Raw genomic sequence first — 18,231 nt, forward strand, 5'->3', positions numbered from 1 at the left:
ATGTACTTCTAGCTGCTAAAAAAAAAAAGCTCTGTAGAATGAAAAATTTAGAATATCATCTAAAGTGTGAATTTGTTCTGTGCATTTCGCTTCATGTGGTTCCAGGTCCGCAGGGTGAAAATCTGACCCTGTGAAAGTTAGCAGGAGCTTTGCTGTTAATTCTAGTCGGCCTGGGATTTCACTTAGAGGCCTTCTCACCTGTATTTGTTTGGTGCTACTGAAAATAAGTTGCAGGGAGGGGGGGAGGGCAGGAGCATGGCTGGGTGAAAACCCTAAGGAAAACCTAGCAGTCTTCTGGTAGGATATGATTTTTCCACCTTTTTTCTTAGCTTTTTCTTTACAAAGATTTAGGTTGTTCAGCTAGGGAGTTGATCCAGGGGCTGATATAAGGAGCCTCCACCTATTATCTTTAAGCTTGTTAATGTGTTCCTAGACAAGGATTATGGCTTCTTAATTCTGAATAACCTCTCAGGGTTTTGACTGAAGCTGGCACCTAAGAAGGTACGAAAATACTGGCCTTTGTAATTCTGTGAGCTACACGGTTCTTGCAGATTCTGATAAAATATTACAGTAAGTCATATGCTTGCTTATAAACTCTAGAAACATTACGGTATTGGGTCACTTAAGAATAGGTATTCTTGTTAATGCACAATGTCCAAATGAAAAATTAATCTCTTGGCAGAATTAAATGGTGTATTGTTGTTTCCTTTGTAACACAAACTAAAAGATGTCCATTCCAGCACCTGGTTAGCAATCCTTGGTTTGAATTTGATCACCTAAACTGGCACAATGTAGTTACTGGTCAACACTTAATATCTGGTGAGGTTTGTGCATGATAATGACTGTATTTATCTAACACAACTGTCTACTCTTACATGTAGGTAATATTTCCTCTAATTTTAGTAATGATTTTACATATCAGCTTTGTGTTACCATATACAAGTCAGTGTACTATCCTCTTGCTAAATCTCCTTTTTAGTAGGCAGGTTTTGTGCATCTATCTCCTCGCATCCACAAATCTGAAAATAGTTTTCAGACCTTGCAAAAGATGTTGCAGTGGTATAATTTCACCACTTTAGGGCACAAGGGCGCATCATTTAAAAGGCAAAGGATTTCCAACTGATGAGCCATTTTCAAGCAGCCTTAAAACAAACCCAAAGCTACGCTTCTCCCAAGTTAAATAGAATTTTTAAGTGGTTTATGAAAACTGTAGATTTTTAATAAAGTTTGAAAACATTCCTCAGCAAAGATGTATGAATTCTTACGCAACAAAGCTTGCCAAATAACTTGCACTGCAGGAATGTTTTGAATTCATTGGGAAAATGGCCTTCCATTTTTAATGTGGTTTTGGTGTGCTCTAATTTGCTGTCAAGCTTGACAGCGCTGAATGATGCATTTTACCTGTGGTGACCTCAAGAATGAAAAGCCATTAGGTGGGCAGGCTTTATTGTGATACTGTTGTTTGCAAAGGCATTATGTTTCAGCTGAAAGGAGAGAACCTGAGCGATTGTGGAATGAAAACATTCAAATGTTTCGGACATGGCTCTGATTCATCCATTCTGTTGCTGTTTCATGGACATGCACTCTGCAGTCAATTCTAAAGCTAGATTTTCCAAACGAATAAAGTTACAGACCTGAAGACAAGGCTTTACCTATTTATTTTGGTTTATTTTATTTTAAGCCTCCTCTCCGAGGTGTTGGGTATCATTTCTGCTGATGCAAGATTTTAATTTCTTTTACTGTGTAATAGAGAACAATCATACTAGAATAGAGGGACTGGATGACACCATTGTTTGTAAGATGCAAGAAATAATTGTTGCATTCGGTGCTAATAATTCCCATAATAGATTTCCTGTACAAAGTTTGTCTGAATTTGTGAAGATGTAGAAAAACTGGAGAAACTATCGTGGGGGAAGAAATGAGAATCACCAGAGATCTGGAAAACTTGGCTAGTAAGAAAAGATTAAAGGAGTTGGTACTGTTCAGTCTGGAGTAGAGGAGACAGAAAGGATGTGGCATTTGTTAGTACATATAATAATATGTATTATAATACATATATTTTATATATATATATATATGTAATATAATACAGATAATACAGATAAGAGGAAGAGCGTGAAGTGTTCCTTACCACTATGGTTCACAAAGTTTACTTTTAACACCCTGTGTAATGTGAGATGCCTGGCCTGGAAGAAAACAGTTAAATTACAGGGTACAATAACATCTTAATTCACAAGTTTGCTTGTTTTCCTTCTCCACTATGTATGTGAACATTATTGACATCCTGAGGTGCTTGATGGGCCTGCATAAGAGTCAAAAAGATGCAGAGGCTAATGGTCATCCCTGTTTGAACATTTTCAGTTTCATTTTCCTTCCTGTGCCCTGACACTGCTAGGTTCTGCTATTAATCCTTACCTTCTTCCTAAACCATGTTTCTTTCAGTCTGCTTTCCATTATTTACTTCCTAAAGCTGCTCGACTGCTCTGTTCTTCCCTCATCAATCCAACTTTACAGCCTTCTGTTAGTTCCCTGCTATGATGTCATCTGTGGTGTTCAAAAAGAAAAAAACCACAAACCTGACATTTCTCCTGTAAATTCTTCAAGTGAGGTGTTTTCAGCTGAAAGGGACCATTAGGTCGTTGACTCTCTTCTGCTGTGTGTTCCAGGTAATTTGTCTCAGTTATTTTGCTGAGTCCAGAAGCCTCTTCTTTGAACTAACACATTTCATAGACTATCTAGGCTTGATTTTTAGATTAAAAGCATAAATAAATAAAAGGAAAAGCCGTAACTTTCCATGCCAATACGTTCTAGTAATTAGTCGTCCTCACTGAGGAAAATGTGTATGCTTACAAAAGCTTGAGTCGTCTAGCTTCACCTTTGGGCTACAAATTCTTCTCATGACAGTGCTAGATTGAAGAGCTGTTTATCGCGCTTGGTTTTCTCCTAGAAATAGTATTTCTCTCTGCAGTCTAAGTGCCTTTTGGTTTTCTTTTGACTGAGCTTTTGAAGTCCAGTCAGAAGCCAGATCTGTACCTCTGCAAGTGGTGCTGCTTTGTTATATAAGTCTGTTTGCCAGCTAGAGTTGTCAGGTTTCTTGCCACAGCATTATTTACACAACATAGATACCTCTGTGTACTTAATTCCTAATATGAAATATTTTTTCAGTGAGGCAGTAATTATTTCTGTGTCCCTTTTGCTGTGTCTACCCCACTTGTCAAAGGCTTTTTTTTAACTAGAAATTAGAACTGTGTGCTGAGTTCTGGTTCTTAGTAATGTAGAGGATTAAAATGACCTTGAAGCTCCTAATTGCTGTTCTCCCCGTTGTAAAACGAAGGATTCTCTAGCTGCAGTATTGCAGTGGAAGTTTATTTATTATTGTTATTTTTTTCTGCTTTGCATAATAGAACCTTTTCAGAAACACAGCTTTCCAGGACAAGGGGCCTCACTCCATACATATTAGCTACCTTATATGTTGACAAGATCTACAAAAGTCTCTGTAAAACTTGGGAGTTGGAGGTATTGAAATGTGGGATTTTTTTTTTTTAATAGACTCTGCCTACTGAGCAGCTCGCTTAGTTCAGCAAATTTTTCCCTGTTCTTGCCTCTTTTTTAACTTTTTTAACAATCTGTTATCATGAAGTATTACAGCAAAAGATGATGTGTTCCTAGATCACGAAAGGAACACATTAATGTCCCACTGAGTACTAATCTTTGTTAATCCTGTTTAGAAACAGTGCTTTCTGAAAGAGAGTATGGTCTGCCAGCTGTTTTATTATTGGCACACAGTATGTGTGAAAAAATGAAGTTATTTAGGTTTTGAATCTTTGGGGTTGGAAAGAATGATCCTTTGATTTATAAGTGTTAACTTTTTTTTCCTTGTATTGTTGTCCCTCATCAATAACCAGTGTCAGGGCAGACCCAAAACAAGAGGCAAGAAAAATAGGATGTGAAAGCTGTAACAGGCAATAGCTCAAAGAGGCTGATCTCTACCTGCTAACCAGTTCTGTTCTGACAACAGCAACGGCTACCTAAGACGTGATACTTACAGACTGTCATCTCCTTTGAACGGATACAAGCATAACCCTGACACTCAGCACTTGGAAACTTCTGTTTCACGCTGACTGCTCTCTGTTTTTCATTAGCTCATGTGTTGCTGTTTTCCAAATTGCTGCCTTCACATCCTCACTCAGACGTGCTGGGTATTTGCAGAGTTGCCATCTCCTTGATTGTGGCTTTTTGGTACTTAAGAACTTTGGTTCTTAAGAGTTAGGCCATATTTGCAAAAGCCTCATTATTTTCTGCTACGTACAACTCCTGTCCTTGCAGAGTATGATTCTTCTCTAGCCAGTGGCAATAGGGTTCAAATCTGTACCCTTTATGTGTGTGTAGCAAATAGGATGTATATCTGAAGTGGGAGCAGACGCCCAGAGTACTGCTACTTAGACTGTAAGCTGACTGTATGGAAGCAGCCCCGTATGCAAAGCAAGTGTTGTGAAGGTGCTGCCCTCTGTTTTGTCTTTATGTTTGAACTTTGTTTTTTATTTGGGATCTTACAAGGCTGGACAAAGCAGCTTTGGCAATTCTGAAGCTGAACCAGCTTTGAGAGTTAGTCGCTCACCTGCCATGCATTTAATAAGGAAGTTGTATGTTTTGTGTGGTTTCTAAGGACTCCCTCAACTAAAAGAAAAAAGTCCTGAGTCTTGTCTTATATTGATACTATTCCACTGACTATTGTTTCTTCTGGTAATAGCAGCATTCTAATAATAATTCCTTGCTGGTGTCTTTTCACTGCACTAAAGCTTAGGATAAAATGAATTATTAAAAATTATATTGCTATCTTCTTGTTTATGTGGTGATTGCACTGAAACCTACATCTTGCCCTTCAAAAGCCACAGTAATCTTTCTTGTACATTCTGTAAGCAGACTATATTAAAAAGAAAGGTAGTTTTTCTTCTTTCATTAGCAAATACAGCTGTCATCTATGGTAGCCCAATGACCCTTCCAGTCAACTCTGCAACTGCTCTGTTTGAACAACCCACAAATCTGCTGTTCATTTAACCTAGCGAAAAAGAACCCAATAAATGGTATGTGCATAAATTTTTAAGTTTACTTTTAAAAAATAAACCTGTGGTTTTGCTATACAATATGATTTACATTTTTATTTTAATCCTTCACTTTTTTCTGTCTTTGTCTTCATGTCCCTTCTCATCTACAAGCCTGATAAAAACTTTTTGAAGTCAATGGAAGTCTTTCAAAAAAATCCAGTGAACTTTGATTAGGCCTCATAGACTATAAGCTTCTCTAAACAGGAGCAACAGCACAGGCCCTCAGTAAGCTGCCTGCTTCCACCTAGACAAAGCCACTCGGTGCAAAGCAGATGGAAAGTTGCTTGTTGGTGAACCTAAGGCATCACCTGCCATGGTGGCATGGTTTTGGATAAGGTGTGCAAAAAAAGAGCACCAAAGTGCATATATTAAGAATGTGGTTAAGCAGTAGTGGCAACAAAAGACGTTATTATAGGGCAAGTCCTGCCTGACCAACCTAGTGGCTTTCTACAATGGAGTGACTGCATCAGTGGACAAGGAAGAGCTACGGATGTCATCTCTCTGGACTTCTGCAAGGCCTTTGACACAGTTCCCAACATCTTTCTCTCTAAGTTGGAGAGATACAGGTTCTATGGGTGGACTGTTCAGTGGATAAGAAATTGGCTGGATGGTCACATCCAGAGAGTAGTAGTCAATGGCTTGATGTCCAGATGGAAAATGGTGACAAGTGGTGTCCCTCAGGGGTCCGTACTGGGACCAATGTTGTTTAATGTCTTCATTAATGATCTTGACGGTGGCATTGAGTGCACCCTCAGTAAGTTTACTGGTGACTCCAAGCTGGGTGGTGCAGTCGATATGCCGGAGGGACAGGATGCCATCCAGAGGGACCTGGACAGGCTGGAGAGGTGTTCCCAGGTGAACCTTGTGAGGTTCAGCAAGGCCAAGTGCAGGGTCCTGCACCTGGGCTGGGGCAACTGCCAGTATCAATACAGCCTGGGAGAAGACATGCTAGAGAGCAGCCCTGTGGAAAAAGGCTTGGGGGTACTGGTGGATGAAAAGCTGGACACGAGCCACCAGTGTGCAATTGCAGCCCAGAAGGCCAATCGCATCCTGGGCTGCTTCAAAAGAAGTGTGACAGCAGGTCAAGAGAGGTGATTCTGCCCCTGTGCTCTGCCCTGGTGAGACCCCACCTGGAGTGCTGCATCCAGCTCTGGAGCCCCCAACAGAAGAAGGACGTGGACCTGTTGAAGTGAGTCCAGAGGAGAGCCATGAAAATGATCAGAGGGCTGGAGCACCTCTCCTGTGAAGACAGGTTGAGAGAGTTGAGGTTGGTTCAGCCTGGAGAAGGCTCTGGGGCGACCTTATAGCGACCTTCCAATACCTGAAAGGGGCCTATAAGAAGGCAGGGGAGGAACTGTTCACAAGGGTCTGCAGCGATAGGGTGAGGGGTATTGGCTTTAAGCTAGAAAATGGTAGATTTAGGTTGGATGTAAGAAAAAAGTTATTTAATTTGAGGGTGGTGGATCACTGGGACAGGTTGCCCGGAGAGGTAGTGGAAGCCCCATTGCTGGAGACATTCCAGGTCAAGCTTGATGGGGCTCTGAGCAACCTGACCTAGTTAGAGGTGTCCCTGCTTACTGTAGGGGGACTGGACTAGATGACCTTTGGAGGTCCCTTCCAACCCAATACGTTCTATGATTCGATGATTATTGTTGAGTTGTGTGGTTTGATCTTCTTCTAATAGGTAAATGAAACTTTATTTCCACAGTACTTTTTTAGATAGTCTTGGCACCTTGTTATAAAGATTATTAATGTTGATGTGAAGTAAACAGAGCAGACTATAGAATGTTTGTGTTTTCCCCCTTTTTAATTTTTCGTAGGAAATCTGAAGGAATTTTTTGTTTGATGAGATTTAAGTCATCAAGGACTAATTCAGTCTTTTGGGACAGTTTTTTATTATAACATATGCTGTAGTTAAATTTTCAGAGTTGAATTTTGTGTAAACACTGCATTTGTCTTCATGTTTTTATTTCTGTATTCTAATGACAGGAGATAAAATATGTATACATTCCTACTTTCTTGCATCTGGGTAATATTGGGAAAAGAAACTACAAAATGTAACAGAAGATTTTTCATATACTTTCGAAAGCAAACAAAATACTTGATTAAAATTTCATTGCTGGTTCTTTCCAGTTAATGTGTTGTTGACAGTTCATATAGCATCACTGTGTCAAGCATAATGTCAGATCAATTTCTGTATTTTTTGGTATAACTCACAGAGATTATTAGAGCTTCAGGCTTCATAAGTAGATTCTTTTCCTGATGGCTACCTAAGAATGTAAGAAGTATGTGGGTTCTACAAATACAGTCCCACTCAAAATGATACTTAAAACTTGTTTAAAGCATGGCTTCAAGACTATCATGGATTCATATGCTCCGCATGTGTTTCTCTCAACACCTACATGAACTCAAGGAAATGGGACTATGGTAATTTTTTTTTCTCCTCGTTTTTTGCAATCTCAGAGCATGTACACAGAGTTATTACAGATCAGCTCTCATATGTTACTGCCATAACTTGCTCGACTGTTGAAGCCCTCTGATCTGCCTGTCTCCTCCCATCACACTCCTTTGATGGGTTTGACTAATTTGTTGGTTCCTACAGAACATTCTACTGGTCTGTTTTATTCTTTCATTGGTTGGTTGGTTCAGTGCTTGCAACAGAAGTGTTCACCAAGAATGATAAAAGCCTTAAAGTAAAACATTCCTTTTCTTCTAACTTATCAAATCCAGAATACCTTCCCTGGACCAGAACATAATTTTTCTTAGTTCTCTTATTTTTACTACAAAGTTTTTCTCTGTCCTTTTAGCCATAAGACAAAATTTAAAGGAACACGAGAGAGCGCAGGAGTGAGAAAGGAAAATTATATGAAAGGAGGAGTCTATGGGATGACAGTCTTTTGCAATTTGTCTATGGACACTGATTAGAATTTCTTCGTGTCTCAATCTGTTTACATCTTTATTTGACAATTTTAGCCTGAGAGATTTAAAAGATAACATTAATAGACATTTAGGAACTTTTATTTTCAACTTACTGTTGAAATTAGTCTTGATTTACAACATCTAGGTCTTACTGTGAAGCCTCTGAAGCATGAAAGAAAGAGATCTCATGTTTCTGTGGTACCTCTTGGCACCTCTCCAGAATTTTGACAGGTGTCTATGGAGCCTGGTGATCAGTCTTTCTGCTTTCATTAATGGTTTGCAACTTCCTGTATTAACTTCCCTTGGCTGCACTGTACTACCGTCCATAAAATGTGTTTATCATACTGCCCTTTCAAAAGCTTGGAGTCTATAAGGCACTTGTATTCCCATGATAAAAGGACCATTGTTAAAAATCACATTCTGTATATTGTTCTTGTGATATTTTAATGATTTGGCAAATCATTTGTATAGGTAATAAGACATGATGGCTTGCAAATGGATTGATAGCTGTTTGAAACACGGATACTAAGGAAGCCTAAATTAGATCAGATGTATTAGGTTGGATTAGGATCAAAGCCCAGACAGACTATGAGTATATGCAAGATGGTGCCTACTGGGTAAGGAAGTTTCTAATGAAGACTTTATTATGTAAGTTTTGCTGGTTTATCAGTTCAAATGGCCTGCAGAATTCTGGAATGCATTTGTTACTGTGGACCTCTGGTAGAATTCTCTAGTAAAATAGTCTTTAGTGTATGGATAGCTTGTAAACAGAATACTGCACAATTTAGACTGTCTAATCAAATGAATTGGTTGATGCTGCTTCTTCTGCAGTGGCAGGTAGTTTCTGTAATTAATCTAAACATTGAAATGAAGATGCTTCCTTGGAATATAGTTTTTAATGTAATTAATACAAAAAGGATGGTGGTGGAAGAACAAATTCCCACAGTTACCATGACTTCCTTCAGGCCAAATACAGTCCAGAAAAGCAGAGGCTTTAGTATTAGCTTTACGTACAAACTTTTTTAAGGAACACTCATCACTTTCTGCAGATGGTGTACTTCCTTAATAGTCTTCTGCATAATAAAAAAAAAAAAAACCACATCTAAAGCGAACAAGTGACAAGGAAGTTTTCCAGTTCCTTTACTTGGTGAAGATTTATTTTCTGCCACAGAACTGGTTAGCCAAAAATTCATTTTTATGCTTGTTCAAATTAACGTGAAAAATGACTTAAGATCTTACTCTTAGCTTCCCTCAGGGGCATGTTCCAGGTTTTTAGGTTTTTGTGGTGGTTGTTAACTTCACTCGTCTGATGTTTCTTTATTCTGTCTTTTTTTCTCTCTCTTTTTCCTCTGAGTCTTTCCAGATAAAGAGACTTGTGAAATAATAGCTAGCAAAGTCCTGTTTCCCATCTGTCTTGTATACATATTTGTGGACCGTAGGCCTGATTTCAGGGTAGTTTGCTGTTTGAGCTGCCTGTTACATGAAGAAGATTAATTTGTTCTTAAATGAGGAGTAGGAGTTAGATTTACCTCATAACAAGCAAAGTATGTATGTGGATGACCTCTAATAAATTTTGTTGTATCTCTGTAATGATATAAAGTTGCTCTGAGGAGCAACTGGAAATTCCTTGGCTGGTGGTAAGCAGAGTGTTTGTGCCTTTGTAGCACACATGCTTCTGCAATAGCTCTGTCTCAGTCCCTGCCCCATCTCCCATTCTTGAATCCTCCATTTTTAACTCTTCCATCTCTTCCTAAAAAGGGGATTGTTTCTAAACAGAAGGTGTCATGGCTAGACTGCAGTTATCTATGACTGAGCCTGTTAGAAAACCAGACAAAAATTAGGCAAGCCTGTGATACTAACTTCTTTTCTTCTTATTTTTCTCCTAATTGTACTGTTAAGTGCAACTCCCCTCTAACAACAAAACCGGTTTATTTAGAAGCATAGTGGCAATGGCTTGTTGCAAATACCAAGTTCCCTTTTTCCAGAACAAAAGTTCTTGGGCTTCTCATGAATTCCTATACTTGAAAACATTTACAGGCTGTGGAGTAGCAGTAAGTTTGTTTGAGAGCTGCTTTTACTGTGTGATCTCTTGCAGTGTGTTCCTATATCGGAAAAACTCCAAGAATTGGGAAGACCTAGTTGATGGAAAACACCTTCCCAGCCACGCAGGCTAAACCATGTCCCTCCATGCTAATACCTGGAGCAAACTGGAGCATGGTTTTTGTGTTCCAGTGATCTACACTGCCGTGGATGAACAGTGTGCTATGATGACTTCCACCGGATAAATAGTTTTAGTATAAAATTGCATAGTGCAGCAAAGTGTGTTATTGTGAGTTTTTAAGGACGTTTTTCTCTTGAGTTACTGGCTTCCAGAAAGAGAAAGACTATAAAGTGTAAATGACAAATTTTAACAGAAGGATACAGTGCTTGATTTAGGCAGAGGATGACTGGGTCTGGGGAAAGATTACTAATTCATTATAAAAACAGGCCAAAGCAAAGCAACTAAGGCAAAGAACATAGGTAAAAACATACTCCTTGCTGATCAAGAATATGGCAGCAGATGAGGTTTTTGTGCTTTGTTTTCTTTTTTTATAAAATGCATGTAGTTTTTATTATATCAACAATACAGTGCAACCCTCCAGTCCTAGAACAGGAGTGAGGAAGGGTGAGCAAGTGAAGGCAAAGATGGGATACAGCTTCTGGTCTCCTGCTGCACAGGCTCGCCTCACGTTTCACTGTAGGCACTGTCTTATCATTCTCAAATTACAAATCTTTAGTCAACTTCCAAGTATCTTGGAATTCAGGTGCATGAAAAGATGAAATCCTCATAATTGGGTTAGATTTAAAAGTAATTCAGCCTGCCCTCCACCACAAGCTGCACTAATGGAAGTGGCTCCAATGAAATATGAACAACAGTGTGCCTGTTCCTGTAACCTGCCCTGTCCAACTACATCAAACAGGAAAAAAATCTTGAGTATATGCAGGTTTATGTAGATTCATTAAGGCCTCATGATTTCTTGATGATATCCGAAATCAGGCATGAATTTTAAATGACCTATTAAATACCAATATAAAGGCCACATGAAAGTCTTGACTATGGCACAGTACCACTGTTTTAGATTTGTGCACCCAAAATGAACAGGTGTACTTTTTTGTCAGCTATTTTTTGTTCTTTTTATAGTTGGTGCTCTTTTCTAACACATACAATTTCTTCCTAGTTTTGCGTTGCATACGCTTGAAAGTGTGATACTATACAGCAGCAATTGTTGACATGTATTCTGCACTTTGCATTTAGATTTTTTTTTTTTTTAAAGTGATTTTATGACTTGCTTACTCTTTGTTTTTATTTGTTTGTTCTTCAAAGTCAACTCTAATGTCTTTTAAAATGCTGGAATGTCCTTGAAGTGGAATTTATACTAAAATGCTGGAATGTCCTTAAAGTGGAATATGTAATCAGACTTAATGTATTTGTGAGACCAGAGTGATGCATTTGTTTAGAAAGCCATTTCACCAATAATTCGATGTTTCTCTAGATTTTCCTTTAGCTCAGATAAAAGTAGCTGCTTAGAGTAGGCCAAGGAAGATGATTTTTTCCTGAAAAATGGGGTTTTTTCCTAGGTTAATAGACTATGCTGCTATTTCAGCTCTTGAGACATTTAGGAGAGGAAAATCTGCTAATCGCATCAAAAGTAAAGTCAAAGAATTAGTCCTTTTTTACATCTTATAATTTTGCAGTTCGTGCTTACAGTATTAATTTTATAGAAATAATTTCTAGAATTAAAAGAAATAAATTATTTTGGGAAATGGTAAATCCATTTCTGAATTTTCAGTCTGAGATTATTGCTGGCTGTTTGTTTATTTATTGATTTAGAGCTTCTTGGAAAATATTTTTGTCAGAACGAAGTTTTCTTGAGTCTAATAGTATGCCTGACTGCTGCTTGTCTGGGTAGCATGTTAGACCTTCTGTGTGTGCCAGCAATGTAAGATAAAAGAAGATTAGGGATTAATGTCGGCTGGTTTAGCTGGTCTGCTCAGAACAGCTATTTGTTCCTTCTGAGCCAGAATGTTTGCTCATTGCAAGTAGCAGACTGAGAATATTAATTCGTTACAACACAGCCTGATACCGTGGTACACACAAACAAAACACACCAAAAAAAACCAAAAAATGACCAAGACCCTTTCTAAGTGCATTTATGTAAATACAGGGGGAAATGAGGTATCTGGGCCAGGGGAGGTGGTGTTTTGCTTTGTTGTGTTTTTTTTTTTTTTTCTATTTCTTTTTCTTTTTTTTTTTAGTTTCTTGGAGCATGACTTGTCTGAAAAAAATAACTCTTTGAGCCATAGTACAAGATTAATTATGTTCAAAATAAGGACGAAAAGAAAAACTGCCTTGTTCCCAACAAACCCTACATTTCCTGACCTACTCTCTGTCCCTTGCCCAAGAATTTTGGAAGATTTTTGGGTGGTAGGGGGATGAATACACATTTGTGACTTTGCCACCCCTTAATTTTTTAGCTAAAGTTACAAATTAATTTAGATTTTCCCCTCTCATCTCCCTTTTTAAGTTTTCCAACATTTGGAACTATTGCCCTTTCATACATATGTGTATTTACTTTTTCTGAGATGGTGGGTTTTGTTCTTTCTTCTTTCTGTGCTGCTTCAACTTTTCATTCCTTTTATTTCCTTTGCTGTTTATTTCCCTGAGCTGCTTCCTATTTTTCTGATCCCCTTCAGTAATGTTTAGCTATCCAGCAAATGAAAGCCAACTGCCAATATGCTTGTATCCACAGAGCAGCTGTTTTAAAGAAACATAACTTCAGTTGAAGGAATTGGTAGAAACACTGCCAACCACCTAAGCTAAACCAAAGTCTGAGATGATGGTCGGATGGACTTTTCACCAGAGCAAAAAGAAAGAAATTGTCCTGCCATTTGGGTTCCTAATGTGCTGTTCTTTACCAATTTAGAACTCCTGGATGTGTATTTCTGCTGTCTGTGAGGACTGCAGAAAGAAGGTCTGTATTTTGTTGCATGCAGGACCCAGGTGCCAAGCACATGGCCAACTTTTACCTTCTTGTATTAATCTAGTATTTTTCCCTCAAGATGTGATAACACTTGGCATGACATCAACCCTTGCTTAGGGGTAATAAAACCAAGAAAGAAGTAACTAGGATAGTATTTTTAGGAAAACACTGAAAATGGAGGACTCTCTTTTATGAAACTTGGGAAGTTTTTATGACATTTTCTTTCACATGAGAAAAACAGTTCTGGCTTTGTTAGATTTATGAAGCTGATGGTATGAGACATCCCTTGAAGGCTTCCCCCTCTGGCCAGGAAAAGGCTCATGGACTGTAGTGAAATAGTTCAGGGCCTTATTAATTATAACATCTTGTTGAGATACCTCCATTTGTCATAACTGTAGAACTGGCAATCATCTAATTTCATTCTGGCCTGTTTTTAAGACATGGTTTGCTGTCATTTTCAGTATTCCCTGTTTCTCTGACAAATGCAAATGTAAAATACTTAATATGAATGCTTAGTTTTTACAGCAGTTGCCCCTGCTTTATATTATTCCTAAAAAAAATGCAAAATGTGAAGCTGCAAGATTTCGCAGCTTCTGATGCATATGCAAATAATCTAATGAATTTGTGGTTTAGTTAGAAAATAGAGATATTGAGGCATATATTTGGAACACACTCTACAGATCTCCTGTTTGTTATTTTTAAAGTAGTACTAAATCCTCAACATAAAGAATGGATTACTTAGCCTATGCTTTATTATAATCTCTTAAAAACTACAGAAAATTTATTACCTTAAAAATTTAACTGCCTCCTGCTCTAGCCTTTTCCCAGCTCTGAAATAAGGAATGAGTGAAGAAGTTGTGAGGCGGTAAACAAGTGTTGAACCTCGCATTAGTACTGTGCATAGTACAAGATCCTTGAATATCCTGATTTTCGCTGAACTTCAGCAGCCTGAGGTTGGGAACCTGCTAATGAAAGCTCAGCTGCCAAATGAGATGTCTGTTTTGAAAGGGGAAAAAATTGTCTAGAAGTGTGAATGGGTATTTTGCTGTTTGCATATTAGAAGACAGGACCAAAGCGTATTCCAGACATCTTCTAGGATGCTGAGTTCTGTGATATTCCCAGTAATAGGAAATTATATGAGTCTACTTTGAGCCTACTGTAAGCCTACAGAGTGTTTGGGCTCCCTTTTGGGATCATTTTGTTTAATGCAGATTTCATGAAGAGCCAGGTATTGAGTTCAGTTGGATGTGATATACATACCACTGAAAAGTGATGTGTATCTTCAGCGCTCTCACTCTGATCTTTCATAGTGATGATGAAAGCAATAGACATTTTCTAGAGATTCATGGCAGCTGCTTTGTATCATCAGCTCCAGCAGTCAGCCGTCAGATCCTGTGATACGCGCTGTGCTGAGATTGCCAATGCTGTGGGTGAACATATGCAATACACTTTTTTCCCCCCACAGTGTTTCCCAAGCGTATGGGGTTTTTTTTGCATGTACTGCAAGCTAAGGGTAACAATTTGGGGAGTGTTTTACTTTAGTTTTTCAGCAGTGTTACGTTGTGACTAAGTAGTCTGGGGATAGTTATATATCAGATTAACCTTCTTAAAACCCTTTGTGTTCCGGCAGTAGGAGCAGGCGTTTCTCAAAGAGAATATCTGTAGAATACCTGAAGAATGATGACTATGTCTTTTCTGAACAGCCATATATAATAATCTGTTTACCTACATATTTAAGTGGTTTTTGTATGTATGGAGGAGGAGGCTATATGTGTTTTCTATGTATGGAATGTATGTATGGAGGAAGGCTTTGCAGTGCAAACAAGCGACAGGTTTGGTTCTTGTGACTGGAAACAAGTGTGCAGGTGGTCCCATCACATCTGTGTTTTAGCTCTGCATAGATCTGTATAGCAGTTTGTCAGTATTTTCACACTTGCGAACTAGCTTTTGACTGCAGTTGTTGACTCGTAGGAAATTGGCTGGTTTATCATGAATTTGTTATTGAATTAAAATTTTTCATGTTGTGAGCCTTTTGGTTGGTTTTGGTTTTGATGTAGGCTTAAGGCAGAGTTTCCCTTTGTTTCCAGTCCTTTGTTTCTAAGATGATAGATCTGTTTATTTGGAGTACACTGTGTTCAGTCTTATTTGTAAAAAAAGGGACACACACACCCCCCTGCCACCCAAAAGCATTGAGATCTGTCAAGAGGTGAAGGCTGTGAAACAAACAGCCAACAGGAAAGATGTCTAGCCGAAATATAATGATCATGCTGAAAGGCATTTTTTTCAGCAGAAATAATGTCATTCGTTGGGAGATTTCTAGGATGAAAAGAAGCCTTTGTATTTTCTGTAAGGGAATAGTCACCAAGAAGCATGTGTGTATTTTGCTCTCAAAGGTCTTTTCCAGCCTACATGCAGCACTAGAGTGTCAGCCAAACAGCTAAACAGAGTTTTTTGAAAATACTCCGGTTGGTAAATAGGTTTAGGCTTCCGCTTGCAACTAAGGTGATTTTTTTCAGAAATCTATTTTCTTCAATGCTTTTTTCACAACGTTGCTGAATGACTTGAACTTTTTGTTTGAAGGTACAATTAATTTCAAGTTGTAGCTACTTAAAACATCTCAAAATTGATTCCAGACTCATGGGTTTTACGCAGCTGTAACCACACTAATTACTGGAATTGCTCACAATGTGTAATCCAGAGTTGCTTCCAGTTAGCAAGAGAATCCTATTCTGGACTTTGCCCCACAATTTTTAAGAGCCTGAGGCAACTCCCATAGAGATAATATTAGTATAAGAATTTGCAGTGTTAAAGCAAATGAGAATTATGTGGTGATTTTGATTAGATGTCAACCGGCCACTAGTAGAGAATTAGATCCTTTAATCCAAAAGTTTCAGTGCTTATTTTATCCAGTGCTGCATTAGTCAGTTGATCTCATGTTGTTATGCTTCTGTAACAGAAGTGTACAGCGAAATGTGGGTTTTATTTTAAAAGAGAAATATTAACCAACATAATTTTAAACAAAAAAAAATCCCCAAAATTCCAGCAGGATACAATTTTCTATTTTATTAAATTGTCCATTTCAGTAAGTAGAGGCTTCGTAAATATCTGCAGTACTCTTTTTTTTTACAAATTTCTGTTCATCATGCGGAAGATCATCAGACAAGTGGAGGACAGAGCCTTATGGGTTCTTGATGTGAGCAACTTTTTTCTTTTCTATTCTTATATTGCTTTGCAATTATCTATAAGCAATGAAAATTTTCTGAAATTAGATGTTATAATCTTGTACTACAAAGCATACTGCGTGTAGCATAAGGCCTAATATTGCTAGAAAAAATAATTAGTGAGCTGGAAGCTTATGGCTTCAAGACCAGTTGTTACTTGATTACCTTTTTTATGTGAAAATTGGGGATTTGCCAGATCACATAAGAATTTTACAGAATAATTTTAAAGAGTTAATCTTCCAAACCAGAAGAAAATTGCAATTTAAATTTTGTTGACTTTGTACATTTTTAAATGTTATTACATTCATAATTTGATTTTTTTTCCGTTTTCCTTCGTGTAATACAAAATAACTACTGGTTTTAATATATTATTTTCCTGAAAGTAAAGAGTAGAAGCTTAGTCACAATTTCCAAATATTTTTGCACCATTATTCAACATATAATTCGTGATATGATATCTTCCTTATGTGAAACTACATGTTGCCTACTAGAAGATACTGAATTCAACTTGTGCTCATGTTTGATGTTGATAGGCACATACTAGCATTGTTAAAAAGGGTCAGTAATGTAAGACTACAATGTGACCCACCTAAAGCCTCCCAAAGAGTTATTTTGACAGCTTAATCCCACTCCTGACAGAAATAATCTTTGCAAAAATAATCTTTGAGAGTTAATAGGTAGCTTAATTAGGGAGCTGGTGTGCTAAGACACAGGCTATGACCCCTGAACTGGCCTCCAGCCTCTTGGAGACGTGTGCGGGTCAACTCTGGAAGGTCTGGGAGAGTCGACCGTTGTGATTCATGTCATGCACCTCTGTCCCTGACATCTGCAGGTGAAAAGGCAGACCGGCTTTGTCCTGAGGTGATACAAATATACTTAAGCAATGGCCTTAGGGAATTCTAGTTGTGTTTTGCAACTGTATGTAGCATTCAGGATACTTTTTTCTGTGACACAGGGGGGAACATGTTAAAGAGCCAGCTATTTCGACTTAACTGGGCTTGGATTTCACTGGAGAAGGAGAACTATGTCGTAGATGAGAACTCCAAATTTCTAGAGGTGACCATCATACGCAGAGGATATCTGCTAGAAACCTCTTTTATCAGTAAGTAAATCTTTAATGTTTGAAGCTTCTTGCACCAGAAAAGGCAGCTGTTAAGGAGCTGTTCCATTGCTGCTTGTTCCTCTGTTTACATAATAAAGGTCAAATAAGGGGAATAACAACGATACAGATTTTTATTGCTCAGATATGGCTATGTTTCATTTTCCACTGCTGCCACCCAGAAACCTAAGTGAGTAAGTGTATTAGTAGATGTAAGAACAAATCAATAAAATGAACTTCTGCTGCTTGCCCAGTGTCTTTTTTCTGAAGTCGTTTGCCAGACAGCAAAACAGAATTTGGGATACTCTGCTTTGTTTATTTTGGCAGGAAGATACATTTCGTAACACATTAACTTTAGCTATGAGTAAACAAGTACGTTCTTGAAGTAGCTGGTCTCTGCTTGCAGAACCAAGTTGTGAAGTTAGTTACAACTCCTCACTTTACAAGGGCAGCGTTATGCTGGCCTTTGTGCTATGAAAAAATCCAAAAGCCGCTAGAAATTCTCAAAGGGTCATCTGCTAGTGGAGGCACACTGACGTTACCAGTGTGCTATCATGGGAAGCAGAGTACCCAGTCGTGACAGCTCTGTAAAGTAAATAGGAATCATGGAAATCTTTGCACCAATGGAGCGACTCAGGGAGCACTGAGCAGAAAGGTCTTTTCCTCCTTAATTTAAAAACAAACAAAAAGAAAAAGGGTTTAAAGCTTTCATCATTTGAACCCATGTGTGACAATATTTGCTTCGTGCTCACACAAATATTGGGCTATTATCTGAGTATTAATTAAATCAGGCATTTAAAACCTAAGCAGTCCTAGAACAGAAAAACTGTGGAAATTTAGGAATTACTTAGGAATTTAGGAATGAT

The 18,231-nt window shown here is 38.2% G+C and overlaps 1 protein-coding gene across 1 annotated transcript in view; it reads left to right on the forward strand.

Moving 5' to 3' along the window:
• FREM3 (FRAS1 related extracellular matrix 3) overlaps positions 1-18,231 on the forward strand; it is a 71,068-nt gene that overhangs the window by 10,866 nt on the left and 41,971 nt on the right. The window contains exon 3 of the mRNA XM_086464787.1: positions 17,222-17,368. Coding sequence (XP_086320913.1) covers positions 17,222-17,368 — 147 coding nt within the window. The remainder of the gene's footprint in view (positions 1-17,221; positions 17,369-18,231) is intronic.

Source organism: Leptosomus discolor, chromosome 4 (assembly GCF_034619465.1).
Source record: "Leptosomus discolor isolate bLepDis1 chromosome 4, bLepDis1.hap2, whole genome shotgun sequence".
NCBI lineage: Eukaryota > Metazoa > Chordata > Aves > Leptosomiformes > Leptosomidae > Leptosomus > Leptosomus discolor.